General features: G+C 52.1%; 1 protein-coding gene across 1 annotated transcript; it reads left to right on the top strand.

The window, feature by feature from the left end:
- The first annotated feature begins 204 nt into the window (after positions 1-204).
- Positions 205-8962, top strand: MESD (mesoderm development LRP chaperone). Its single transcript, XM_045813092.2, has 3 exons — positions 205-441; positions 5744-5976; positions 7620-8962. The coding sequence occupies exons 1-3, from the start codon at positions 238-240 to the stop codon at positions 7885-7887; spliced, it is 705 nt and encodes a 234-aa protein (XP_045669048.1). The 5' UTR covers positions 205-237; the 3' UTR covers positions 7888-8962.
- The last annotated feature ends 5182 nt before the right edge of the window (positions 8963-14144 follow it).

The raw sequence follows: 14144 nt of genomic DNA, 5'->3' as shown, positions 1-14144 counted from the left end.
AGGCCTCCGCCAGCAAACGGGCCGCCGGCGATCCGCAATGACCCAGCTCCGGCAGAGAGCCCCATCCGGACCGCGGGAGGGATCCGGGGGCGGGGCGGGGCCAAGATGGCGCGGGGGCGGGGCCTTGTGGAGGCGGGTATGAGGCGGGGCCTGGTAGGCCGGCGCGGGCCTGGGGGCGGGGCCGGGGCGGGGTCAGGCGGCGCGCGCACCTCTGGCCTCTGCGGCGGCGCGGCGAAAATGGCGGCCTCCGGCTGGGCGCGCGCGGCCCTGGTCCTCCTCTGCGCCTCCGACCTGCTGCTGCCGCCGCTGCCGCCCAGAGCCTCCGCTGCCGAGGGCGCAGCCGGGACGCCCGGCGAGGCCAGCCAGCCTCCGCGGAAGAAGAAGAAGGACATTCGCGACTACAACGATGCGGACATGGCTCGCCTTCTGGAACAGTGGGAGGTCCGCGCGCGCGCACATCCTCGTGCTTCTCTGCGTCCCGGGCCGGGTCTCTGACTCTCGGCGCCCTCCGCACCCCCTCCCGGGTGTCTCCCGGCGCCCTGACGGCCTCTGCCCAGGCCAGGCGTCCTTGCTGGCTGCCGCGCTCGAACCGCCGCCGACCCCCAGTGCCCCCGCCGACCCCCGCCCCATCCTCCGCCCAGGGCGCTCTTGCACCGCTTTCTGGGCCACGCCGGTCCCGGGCGGCCGCTCACGCCTCTGCCCTTCTGTATCTTCGGTGCCTGGGCCGCCCGTGCGGGGCCCCCAGTGGTCAGTGGGCCCGGCACGTGGGGAAGGAGACCTTTCCACTCTGCTCAGGAATGGGGGTGGGAGGGTGAGGGTCATCTTTTTAAGAAGGTCATCTCAGCTTTAATCCGATCTTCTAGATCAGTAGGATTTCAGGCTTCTCGTTTTGCTGTATTCTTTGCCGAGAGTTTTGTAATTTGGGGGGTGGCTTCATTTTGGGGGTGAGGGTGGAAGCAAAGGCAGGTGGCTCTCAGGAAATTCACATTTCTTTTAAAGGAGCAGAAACTTGTTTTCGTGAGAGTGAGTTTTTTGGTTCGTTACTTGAATGCACTGGAGTGTGTAATCTTTTTAGAGAAGCAGTCCTATTGTCCTGGCTGATTTGCATAGCTGGTGGAGTGGAGTCAGAAACGTGGGTTCTACTCACTGTGTAATCTTGGACAAGTCCTGCTTCCTCTCTAGGCCTCAGGTTCCTTATCTGCAGAATGAGGTTTTACTCCTTCCCATGCTGATGTCTTTATTTTGTGGGTATCTAGTGTGCATGGTCGTGTCTGATAGAGGCTTTCAGAGTTTAAAATACCATCTGATGAATGGACTAGAAGAAAGCAGACTCCTACTTCCACATTTTTCTGCAGCTGATGGCGAGATTGGGGTGGATTTGAGTGTGTGTCCTGCTGATGAAGAGGGAACTCTGTGTGGCAGTTCCTTCCCCCCTTTACTGTCTCCCTTTCTGTCTCCCATCTCTTTATGGACTGGAGTAAATGAAGGTTTTGATCCCCCAAAGTAAGAACACTACCTCTTGAGGAAATCCTACCCTGGAAATACTACGTATTAGTATTAGTGAGCTAGACAGAGGTGGTGCTGTGGAGATGAGCAGTCCCACCATCAGGAATAGTAGGAGACAGGACGAGTAACCCTAATACAAAGTAGGAATTGCTGAGTTCTGTAAAAAGGAAGAAAGTGTCATGGGACTTTCAAAAGGTGGAAATGGTATTTTAGATACCTTAAGGGGTATGTGGGAGCGGGGCTGCAGGAGCTGAGGGTGGGGCACGTGGGAATGGGGCAGAATGGTGCAAATGGTAATTGCCCAGGCTTTGGAATCAGACTGCCTGGTCTCAGACCACTTGTGAATTTGGGCTGCTGAAAATCCTGTCTGTACTTTAGTTTCCTTATCTGCAAAATAGAGGTGTTAGTAGTACCCACCCCAGAGTACTTGGAGGATCAGCTTTAAGAAAGCCTGGAAAGAACTTAGGATAGCAAAACTCCAATTGAAAGCTGTGCGAATATGAATCAGGTAGGTTAGCTGGAGAAGGCTAGGTCTGAAGTTAAGGGTGGGAACATTCATGGGGACCAGGTCAGGCTGGACCTTGAATGCTCTGGGGTCTGATGAGTTCGCAAAGCTGCATGACCCAAATACTACGACACTGGAATGCTTACATGTGATCATCCCTACCTTTGGATGGAAATGTGCATTCACTCTCTCGTGTTCCCTCTGTATGCGGACATAGTTTTATAGCTGAGAGCGTAACATCAATGTAATTTTCTGCTGTTCGTTTTTTCACTTGATACAGTGAGCATTTTCCTGGGGTTACTGCACAGTGTTCATAATACTCTTGAAAGGCTCCAGAGTATGCCCTGGAGTGTATGTATCAGCTGTTGGAGGTTTTTGAATAGGGGATATCATGATGAGAAAAATGGATTGGTTGGCGAAGGTTAGGATGGATGGTCAGGGAGAGAATCTGAAGGCAGAAACGACTTCCTCGTTAATATTTACTGAGTTTTCATTAGCTAACAGGGCAACTCTGAGCACGTTCAGTCATCTAATGCTTTTACCCTGTTTTTAGATGATGACATGGAAGCCCAGAGAGGTAAAGTAACGTGCCCAAGGTCAAACAGCAAGTGAGCTGAATTTCAGACTGTCATTGGACTTGCAAGCCTGTTCTTTTAACCATTTTACTACAGTGCCATACACACTGGTGAACAGAAGTGCAAAAGAAAGGTAATGAGGAGGACCTGGATTAAGCCAGAAGCTGCAGGATCCGAGTGGACGGGAGAAACGTGAGAGATTGTATGCTCAGCTTGGTGGCTGGTGGATTGTGTGACCAGACAGGAGACAGCATGATGTGCTGAAAGGACGGGTTTGCTTGGTAACTGTGACCCTCATTTTCCTTAACCGTAAAGCCAGAAACATCCCCCTTCACAGGGCGCCATGCAGACCAGGTGAGCTAATGTTTGCAGACACTCCACAAACGTGAGCCCCCCCGCCCACCCCGTGGCTTTGATTTTTCTTCCCCCAGTGGTGATCTCTAAATCCATCCCCCAACTCCTTCCTACTAGTGTGAGAATTGGTGTCCCATGAAGGGGCCTGCCCCACGTGTGTGGGGTGGGGATGGGGAAAGGAAACTCTTTCTGCTGTGTTAGACTTAATACTGAGTCCCAACTGGTGTAGGAAAACCAAAGGCCGTTCTTTGATGACACCTTAACAGCGGGGGCAGGTGTGGGGCAGATTCTGGAGCCAGAAATGTGGGTGTGCTCTTCAGCGTCACCCCTGCTGGCGTGTGACTTTGAGTGAGCTGTTTGTCTTCTCTGAGCCTCACTCACCCCATGTTCGGTGGAGGCCTTGTAAGGCCGTCCTGAAGGCTGGGCACTGACTGCTCTGTACATGCTAGCTAGTGTTATCGTCAGGGACCACGGGAGCGAGAAAAGGATCTGAAGAAAGGGGAGTTCAGCTTTGTGACTGCTGGATCTGACTCAGCCGTGGAGAAGTGGGGAAGCCTCTTGAAAATGCCTAGAGGCAGGGCTGGGCTAGGTCTGGGGAGTGCCTGGGGCTAGGGGCTTGATTGTGGTAGGGAAGCCGTGGTACTAGGTACTGCTGGACTGGTGGCTGCATTGGGGTACTATTATACCCCCGCTTTTTGTAACTGAAACACACATAAACCTATAAGATGGAAATTAAAGTTGCTTGAAACAGTCCTTACCCTTGCTGTATGCACTAGACTTCTGATTATTTAGTTTTCATTAAATGCCACCTGTGACCTCCTGAGTTAATTTCATGACCTCTTGAGGTGTTTTAAGGAGACCATAACCGATGTTACGGAGAAGTAGAGTAGAATGAAGACAGAAACAGCCCATAAATTTGGCAGCCAGGCGGTCCTGTGTGATTTTGACGGTGTGGTTTCTGTAGTTGGTTGGAGGTGTGATTACTGGGGCCAGCACAGGCTGCTTGGTGCTTACTGTCTTTATGTCATCAGATCCCCAAACCCTCGGAGGGAGATGCCCTCCCCCTCTCCCCATTATAGGTGAAGAAAGGGATTTTCCAAGCTGCCCAGGATCCTGTGATGGGACAGCAGGTGCCTCTGACTGCAGATGGCCATCAGCTCACAAAGCAGAAGAGAGAGAAAGGGGTCAGTTGGGAGGGTCGCAGAGTTGAGGAGAAGCTTGGTATGTCATTTGTAGTCACACTGCTGGGGCTCTGGGGGTCACCTAGCTCTGCCTTTGTTTTATAGTTGAGGAGGCAGGCCCAGGGGAGTAAGGAGTCCTCTCGCAGGTGACCCGGGTGGTAGGTGGAGCTAACACTAGGTCTCAAGTCTGGAATAAACGGGGATCGCCTCCAAGCACTACTGTAGACGTCTCTTGGGCTCATCTTTTATTAAAAATATTTTAAAAGTACATTATTGTTGATGTCCTTGGTGATTTGTCAAGAGGACCGCGAAGAGTGATTGATATAGGAGCTTTGTTTCATTTTAGGTTGGTCAGTTTTCTGGTTTTTTCGATAACAGCTTTATCGAGAGAGAATTCACTTGCCATACAATTCACCATTTAAAGTGCACATTTCAATGGTGTGTTTAGAAGGTCGTGCAGCCATCACCACTCTCAATTTTAGAACGTTGCTATCACCCCAAGAATAAAATCTCGTTTCACTCCCCCTCCCCCACTTCTCCCAACCCTCCAGCCAGCCCCAGGCAGCCACTAATCTCTGTTCTGTTCTGGGCATCTCACCAGTGGCTTCGTACACCGTGCTCTTCTGTGTATGGCTTCTGTCACTTAGCATAGTGTTTTTAGGGGCCACCTACCAGTACTTCATTTCTTTTTGTGACTGGAGTTATTAGTCTTTTCTCCAAGGAACTCTGGTTTTTAAATATCTTTATTTATCGATCTATTTACTTGCCTGCCTACCTATGGGAAGTCGTGATGCCTCCCAGTTCCAGCCTAACACCACAGGGTGTATTCTTCCCCTTCCACGGTTAGAACTCCCTTCCCCAAAGTGAAGAACAGGGCTGTCATTATCCTTAATATATTTACTCATTCTCGGAAGCCTGGAATTCATGGATCTGGTTTGAGAATTGCTAGTTCACACCACTGCGAAAACCAAGCCTACTAACTAGAACTGAGTATTTGCTTACAGTTCTTATTTAGTTAACGTTGATATACGTGAAATGCAGATTTTAAGTGAAGAGTGCTATGAATTTTGACAAATGGCTATGTCTGTATCGTCCACGCCACCATCAAGATAGAGAATATTCCCATGACCTCAGAAAGTTCCCTTGTGTCCCTTCTCAGTCAGCCCCACCTCATTCCGCCTCCCAGGGGCCGCCACTGTTCCTGATTTCTGTCATCCTAGGTTAATTGTGTTTGATCCTGAACTTTAAATCACAGGCTTATAGTATGTATGAGTTTTGTGCCCGGCTTCCATCACTCAGTCTTGTCTTTTTGAGGTTTGGGACACGTCTTCATTGCTGTGTCGCAGCTCATGGTAGGACCGAACCAGAGTGTGGCCATTTTTACAGTCTACCGTGCTGGGTAGATTGTTCCAGAGGGAAAGAGCTGTTAAGCCATCACACGGGCTCTGGCGACCTGGAGTGATGGGTGCTAAGTCCTGCTGGAGACTTGGGCTTTGCCTAGAGGTAGAGGAGGGAAGCTCCTGGGTCTCCTTTTTCCTGGGAGAACTTCGGTCGTCGGCCTGCACCTGCCGGCTGGCAAGCACCTTCTGGTGACACGCGTGCTCTGTGCTCTCTTCTCGTAGAAGGACGACGACATAGAGGAAGGCGATCTCCCGGAGCACAAAAGACCCTCGGCGCCTATCGACTTCTCGCAGATAGACCCTGGCAGGCCCGAGAGCATCCTGAAGATGACCAAGAAGGGGAAGACGCTCATGATGTTTGTCACGGTGTCCGGAAACCCCACGGAAAAGCAGACAGAGGAGATCACCAGCCTCTGGCAGGGCAGTCTTTTCAATGCCAACTACGATGTTCAGAGGTAAAGTCCCAGCAGGCCGGCTGAGGACATCACAGGCTGTGCTGGGCCTTCTCCTGTGGCCACAGCCGCGTGTCCTTTCTGGCAGTCCTTGCCTCGGGCCCTCGGCCTTTCCTGTCTCAGGTTTCTTTTTTTTTTTTTTTTTTTTAAGATTTTATTTATTTATTTGACAGAGAGAGAGACAGCCAGCGAGAGAGGGAACACAAGCAGGGGGAGTGGGAGAGGAAGAAGCAGGCTCATAGCAGAGGAGCCTGATGTGGGACTCGATCCCATAACTCCGGGATCACGCCCTGAGCCGAAGGCAGACGCTTAACCGCTGTGCCACCCAGGTGCCCCTCAGCTTTCTTCTTAATGTCTATTTCTCTCTCTTCTTAATCTCTATTTCTTCTTTCTTTTAGGAAGAGCATTTATTATTGGTCATAGCCAGCAAGCTTTTTTTTTTAATATCTCATTTGATGCTCAAGTTTTATTTATCTTTGTATCTTCAGCTTTTTGCTGTCGGAGTATAGCGGACACGATGTTACATGAGTTTCAGGTGCGCAGCATGGCAGTTCATCAGCTGCGTGCTCTGCTCCCCGAGGGTGTGGCTCCCGGCTGTCACCATACCTCGGTGTGACAGTGCCACTGACCACAGGCCCTGTGCTGTGCCTTTCGCCCCCGTGATGGTGGCTTTAATTGTTCCTTTATCTGAGTGAGATGGGACAGGTTAGCCTGTGCAAGCAAATGAGCCCCAGCTTGACTGTGTGTCCCCCTGGGGGGTCCCTCTCTGTGGGGCAGCATTCACACTCAGGGTCGGAGCCAACTGCTGAGTTAAGGTGAAAGGGTGGGGTTCTCGTAGCTCAGCACGGCCCTCAGATGCAATGCTAAGGAATTTTCTTTTTTCTCCTCCATAACGGTCTTGAAATTCAAGGTCTTCAAATGTCCTAGTTGAGGAAATACAGAGTAACGAAAAAATATGAAGGAACACTTAGGGAGTGTCTGCGATGGTGTGATGCTTTCATTAGCTTGACCAGACGCGTAGGGGAACAGGGGAATAATCAGAGCCCCGCTGCCCTCCGAGGGGTGGGGTGTGGCCCTCAGGGACAAGGCCTTTGTGCCCCTGGCCGCACCGGTGGGCTTCCTAGGCCTCACTCTGCTCCTCTTCGCCCCTTGGAACCTGCTCAGTGCTGGCGTACATGTTAACCTCTGCACTTGGGACCTCCGCCCAGTGGCCGAGTGTTTCTTTGACCCTTCACGGGCCCCTTACAGTGACCCGGCCTAAGCCCGTGGTTTTCAGCCTTTGTCAGCAGAAGGCTCTTGGCAGAAGAAACCTCCACCAGGCACCTCAGAATGCAGAACAGATTCAAGTGGAAGCCGCCTCCCGCCGCATGGCGGCGGTGCCCCAGGTCCCTGGCCAACGCTGTCTCTTGGCGCAGGCTTCCACACCGACACAGCCCAGCTCTGTGTCTCTGGGATTTGAGCTGAGGCGTGAAATTGTTTTTGAACATTAATGTCAGTAGCTACTAGACCTTGAAAACTACGTTTTTTTGTTCTGTGTCATGTTGAATTTGGGAGGCATTTTTCCTGGTCACAAGCCACAGAGAGGCTCTGACCTATTAGTGCTTTGCTAGTGTGTTCTGACCATATGATCACGTGTCTCTGTCAAGGTTCATCGTGGGATCGGACCGTGCAATCTTCATGCTTCGTGATGGGAGCTACGCCTGGGAGATCAAGGACTTTTTGGTCAGCCAAGACAGGTGTGCCGATGTAACCCTGGAGGGGCAGGTGTACCCCGGCAGAGGGGGGGGAAGCAAAGAGAAAAATAAAACAAAGCAAGAGAAGGGCAAGAAGCAGCAGGAGGGGAACCCGAAGTCTCGGGCTGCCAAGGCTACAAAGGAAGACAATCGAGCTGGGAGTAAGAGGGAGGAGCTGTGAGTGGCCACCACGGCCCCTTCGGAGGAGCCCCCGGGCGGGGCAGGCACGGGCACCACTCGCCGAGGACACCCTGCTTTCTTCTGGAGAGGCTCTGCTGTAGGATCAGTTTGGGGCCCACGTGGAGGTACTGTCTCAGAGGCTTCAAGTAAGAGGACAGAGGTCTTGTGATTCACATTGGACAGTGACCCATTCGCGTTTACTATAAAATCACTGTAAGTGGAAACCTGACTATTGCTTTTGCCTTCTGTCTGGGGGCGTCACTGACTCCGTGGCCCCACTCCCCTCGACGCGCCGGCCCTGACCCAAGGGCTCGTGTCCGTGCTTCCTTCCTTTCTGTTAACTGAAGGACCACTGCGTTCTGGTCAGACAGAAATGGACTTGGCGGGACCGGGCTCTTCGGGCTGCACTCGTGGTTTTTGGGACTGTGATGTTAAGCGCTCTGTGGGAGCCCTGCGTGGCGCTCTGGGGTCTGAATGTGCGGTCAGGACGCCGGGATGTCTGACCCCTCACATCGGTGCAGAGAAAATCTTGTAGCTTGGAGCTCCTGAGCCTTCACTTTGAATCCTCATAGGGGTTCTCGGTACTGTCTGGGTTTATGCGGTCTGTACGGGTCAGGAGTTGTCTGTCCTGTCCTCATGCGGGCGGCCATGCCGGAGTCGAGCGTGCCACATCATGTGACAATGCTGAAGGGTGGGGATCAGGAGTCAGCACGTGGGACAGAAGACTCAGTGACCTCATTCATTCCTGAACATTTTTCTTTGACGAAGTGCCTAAATTTGGGGTGTTCTGTATGGTACTAACATGACACTGTCTGTCGGGTAGTGTTCATTCGTCAGGCCTACTCTGCTAAGACTGACAGAATTTATATGCAGGTGTCATTTTTAAGAACTAAAATTATTTGTACAAAACTTCCATTGTGATTTTAACATTAAAAATAGCACATGTACGTGGTTCCAAATGTTACAGCCGAAGAAAGGTACAAAGTGACAAGTCTGTGCCTACCCCTGCCACTGCCTCCTCCCAGGGGAAGCTCCTGTTCATTTGTTTCCAAGAAAAAAAAAGTTCACTTAGCATCTTCTGGTGACGTGTTTCTTCCAGCCTCTGTGTCCCCTTTTTTGGCAACTCTTCCGAGTTGTCTTGGATGAAGCCTGCCGTCTCCGTCCTCGGGTCTGTGCTGCGGGCAGTTGTTCACCCTGCTGTCCGCCGCCTCCAGCTGCCCTCACTGCCGGCCCAAAGGCCTCAGGCCCTGTTGGAGCTAATCCCGGGGTCTGTGTGCTTGAGCCACCTCAGGCGGAGGGGTGTCTTGTGTCTCCTACACCTCAAGCGGGGGCACGTGAGGCCGGAGCTGTGCCACCCAGCCCGTCCTGATGAGCTCCTGAATCCAGCGCCGGGTGCCCTTTACCTCGGGCATGTGCTGGCTTTGTCTGGCTGATACGGAGCCACTGTTCTGGTTGGATCAGTGCTTTACCGAACTCGGGGAGTGTACCCTTCCCCCTGCCCTGTACCTTGTGTTCCCACGTCATCTTTTCACGTCAGGATGTCCTAACCTCACTGCTTCCCGTGCAGCGTGCGGCCATGTCAGCCAGGGTTTAGAGAGTCTGTTAGCGTGCTGGGCACTGTTGGGTGCCAGGGACAGTCTAGGGAGAGCCCCTGCTGTCCTGAAACTTAACGACGCAGTGAGGGAAGACAAATACTCATCACGCACAAAACAGCAACTGTTAGGTGAAAGAGGTGCACGGTGCCAGGAGGTAGGGGTGGTGGCAGGGAGCCTCAGGATGGTCAGAGAGGCCCTTCCTGAGGCAGGAGGCAGAGGAACTGTCTGTGCAAAGGCCCTGTGGTTAGAAGGGGCAGAGGAGGGATGGTGGGAAGCCAACAAGGGGTCGGGGGGCATAGTGCAACACGCTCCTGAGGAGGGAAGAGGTACACGGGGTCTGGCAGGAATTTGGGATGCCCTGAAGGAGTTTGAGCTGCGATGGGGTGAGCATGAGAGCATCCCGTTTGTACTAGGCTGCACTGAAGAACTAATTGCGAGGGGCTCCCGGTGGGTGGGAGGGGCAAGTTGGGAGAGTATCTCAGCCCAGGCCACAGCTGCAGGTGGCTCCGATGAGCAGCGCGGTGGTGGGGGGGACCCACAGTTGACCTGCACACTGCCTGCTGGCAGACCCTTGGCTTCTCAGGATTTTTCCTTAGTACATGAAGCTGCCAGAGTATTTTGGTAAACTCCTGTTTATATCTGAAGGGCAAATTCCTAGCAGTGGAATTGCTAGAACAAACGAAATGTAACATTTTGGGCTACGTTGCAAACTGCCCTCCCCAGCGGTTTTGTTCACTTGCACCTTCGCCAGCCGCGGATCTCCGATCCTTGCTGGTGTCAGAGATGGGGACCCTGCAGCTGCATCGGCCGCCCCGCAGCCACCGTGCTGGCGCAGCCCCCGGGAGCTAGAGATGCCTGGCAGCCGCGCTGTGCCAGCCCCCCAGCGCCGACAGGTGAGCTGGGGAACCTCCGCACGCTTCCGGCCCTAGCCTCTGACCGTCCCTGGCTCCCTGGATGCCCCGCCACTGGATCTGCAGACTGGCCAACGAGAGAGATATATTGAAGAGAGTTGGGGGGTAGATACGTGTAGTATCCCTGCAGACATGAGTTTAGTTTTGCTTGCTCACGTTGGTGCTAATGTCTCGATCTAATACGCTTGCGTGGTAGATTTTGACGATCGCTGATGAGACACGAGAACTTCATTAGATAGACCGTCTTCCTCCCTCTGTCCTCACGCGCTCTGGTTTTTGATGGTTATTCTCTGGTTTTTAGTACTTCTGCTGCTTTCCTTTACGTACAATGTTAAACCTCTTGCTTTTTTAATTACCAGCTTCAGTAGCATGTATGATCCCCTAATTAAGGCAGGGAGCTGGCGGACTTTCTCCTACTCCCCAATTCTTGTTGACTGTGTTACGTGTACTGGTCTGAGACCGGCCACTCTCTCTCCTTAGTCATGACTGCTTTTTGTCTCAGCTTCCTGGGGAGCCTTCCTCAATGCGAACATTCAGTAATTTTGCTAGGAAGTCTTCGTGTTGATTTTCCTTTTTTTTTTTTTTTTAAACTGTCGTAAAAGATGGTATATTATTTTCCATTGCAGATTCAGGGATTTTTTTTTTTTCTTTTCCTTATCATTTTGGAAACATTTTCCTTTTACTTTTGTGTTGGGGTTTTGGGCACCCATTTTTTTCTTAGTTCTGATGTGAGGTTTTTTTTTTTTTTTTAATTTCATTCTGTTTTTAATCTCAGCTGTTTTTATTAAAATTCAAGTTTTTATTAAATTTTATGAACTCAGAAAGTCCAAATGGAGAATCTCTTCCTTGGGTTATATTTTTTTCCCCCAGAATGGAATATTTCTCAGTATTTATCAGTGTATTTATTCTTTTGTTGTTTTGTAATTGCCAAATGTCTGGGTGGCTGCCAGATCATTGTTTTTCCCTCTTGTTCTTGCTCAATGGACACAACGTTGCCCAGACCTTGGCCTGCAGCAGCTGTTTTAGGTGAATTCTGACTCCCCTTGTTCCTTATCTGAGTGTTGTTTTGTTTCGCTGGAGTTATGATCCCTCAGCTTTTCTTTAGCTACGCGGGATGCCCCCCCCCGCCCCCCGGCAGGGCCACGTGCGGTCTGGCGTGACAGGTAGGCTGTGGGCTCCTGCGGTTTCTCCCCAGCGTCCTGGACGCCCCTCCCCACGGTGGCAGGAGGGGGTGAGCGCCATGCCTGGAAGGCCTTTTGTCGCGTCTTTGGAGAGTTTCTCACACTAGCCATGGACTTTGGCCCATCGGCTCCCCTCCGAGAAGGTCTGGCTGGAGTGTTCTTGGCTTCACTCCTCTGAAAACCAGATCCTCTCCTGCGCCCTGCAGAATGTGGGGTGCTGCCATGGGCCAGGGCAGGAGGAGGGTGCGGGGAGGGAGGCGCTCGCTGTGGGCACGTGGTGGAAGGGTGTCACAAAGCCCAGCCACCAGCATCAGTCATATTTTAATGCTCTCTATAAAAAATACAGTTAATGTTTTAAAAAACCTGATGACAGTTAACCGCGTTAGAGGCGGAATCGGACAGAGTGGGGACAAGGGTGGACGGTGAGGCCACGCTGGACAAGCTGGGGTCGAGCCGTCGCTCTTAAACCAGCAGACTCTTGTTAGCACGTCCTCTGTTTTCAAAGTTCATGTTCCCTGACTTCCTGGGTTCTTGCTTGCAGAGGAAGAACTGAAATCCTTATTTTTACTAAGATAATATGACAGCGATGTTAAGAGATCTCTATAAAAGGAAGAAATTCATCCACCAACACACCGCCAGAGCTCTTGAAGCTCCTGTCATTTGACCACGTGTCCTTCAGAGCGTGATCTTGGCACTTTCTGTACTGGCAGACAGACCATTCCTTCTTCAGCTCTTCCCACTTAGCTTTCTATTGTAGTACAGTGCCCACATCGCCCTGCAGACTTCACGGCTGACGTTGAGAGGCTCTGTGCAGCTCCCCGGCTTTCGCTGTGCCTTAATTTTACTCAGCAGACCAACGTCAGGGAGAAAGTCGGGCCAGACCTCAGTGCGAAGCAGGGCTGTGTTACAGTTTTCCACTCACTGTCCACACATCCCCTCTGGCAGCGTCGGCCTCAACCCAAGCCCACTCTGCTCACACGAGTAACCCTACCCCATCCCGCACCCCCTTGGTCATGGGCATTCGCTCCGGACGCGGGCCCCTCACACCAGCTCGCAGGGCACGTCCTCTCTCTGCCAGAGGCTGAATGACCTGGTGGCTGAGTCCCTGAGAGCAGAGCAGCCTGAGTGAAGGTTTCAGAACCTCTCTTGAAGTTTCTAGATTTGCCCTGAGTTTCTGACTTCCTGGGTCTTGATTGTTTAGGTTGACCCAGGATTCTGAGAGCTCTGGATCTTTGTAATCAACTTTCCACCAGAGCTGCTCAGCCGCAGGTCTGACCAGCCCCAGCCCACCCGACTTGTCTGACTCTCGGACGACACCCGTCAAGAGAAGACGCATCCGAGCACCTGTGTACCGCCCGCAGTACTGGGCTGTGTCCGGCTCCTGTATCTCTTTCAAGCGGTTGAATGAGCTCTTTCTAGCTCCTCACAATCATAAACTGAAATTCGTTTTTTGTCTCCCTGAAGATGAGCCATTTAGTTTTGGCTTCAAGATTGCTGGAGCAAAGGACATGTTCATAGGACGTGTTGTCACTTTCTTTCCCAAAGGATGACATCCATTTGCACCGTCACCAGCAGCATATGAGCAGATCCACCCTTCTGCCAAACACTGACTAGAAAGGGGTGTTATTTTTAATTCATTAGTGTATTTATTTGTTCAGAAAAATATTTACTGTTCACCTACATGCCAGCCATAGTTCAGCACATACGAAATAATTTAATTTGCATGCCTTTGATTATTAGGGAGGTTTTGTGTTCTCTGTGCTTACTAAAAGTCTTCCTCCTGTGAAAAGGATTTGTTCTTTTGTCTCTTGATCTGTTGGTAGATTCTGTTAAACAAAAATTGTGTGTTGGACACTTGTTAAAAATGACCAGGAAGACTTTATTCAGGACTGTCACAACAGGAGCAAGGGTGTGCCCCGGACGGTGAACACAGCAAAGACAGTGGGGGGATTTTCAGCCCCAGGGCTGGGTGAGGGAAGCTTGATGGGAGGCCGGGCGTTCTTGCTAAACTGGCCGCCCGGGATTCTGACTGCAGGCAGGCCCAGGCTTGGGTGTCAAGGGTCTGGGGCAGGTGCTGGACTGACTTAGCAGGATCCCCTGCCAAAACCTGGCTCTGCAGGCCAAACCGGGGGCCTGGTTGAGATGAATCCTCGGGGGAGCCTGACTCAAGTTTGGTCAAGGACAGGAGTCTGCCACCTCCGAGTTTTGTGAAGTGTGTGCTCTTTGTTGAACACAGTGTGAAGCCTGGTGAAGAAGTGTTTTCCTGTGGTGAGGCCATGAGGTGCCCCTTAACCAGGTTGGGTGAGGCCAGGGCTCGGCGCCAAGGGCATGCTGTGGTGGCACAGATTGGGCTCTTCACCGGGGGTCCTGGGGATGCAGGTCTGAAAGGAGAAGCCTGAAGAGGAGAGTAGCTGAGTCGGACTCTCAGATTCAGTTGGGGCTGGGAGCCGAGGAGGAGGATGACGGCAGCGACAAGAATCTCGACTGGGACTTTAGAACCTCCACACCTTCCCGTTACCCGCCTCCTGGGAGCCTCGCACCTGCCCCACCACGAAGCCGACCAAGGGGGTC

This window comes from Ursus americanus, chromosome 28 (assembly GCF_024610735.1).
Source record: "Ursus americanus isolate L20-20 chromosome 28, mUrsAme1.1.p, whole genome shotgun sequence".
Taxonomy (NCBI): domain Eukaryota; kingdom Metazoa; phylum Chordata; class Mammalia; order Carnivora; family Ursidae; genus Ursus; species Ursus americanus.
The sequence above is the reverse complement of the archived record's forward strand: the minus strand, read 5'-3'. Positions and strand labels throughout refer to the sequence as shown.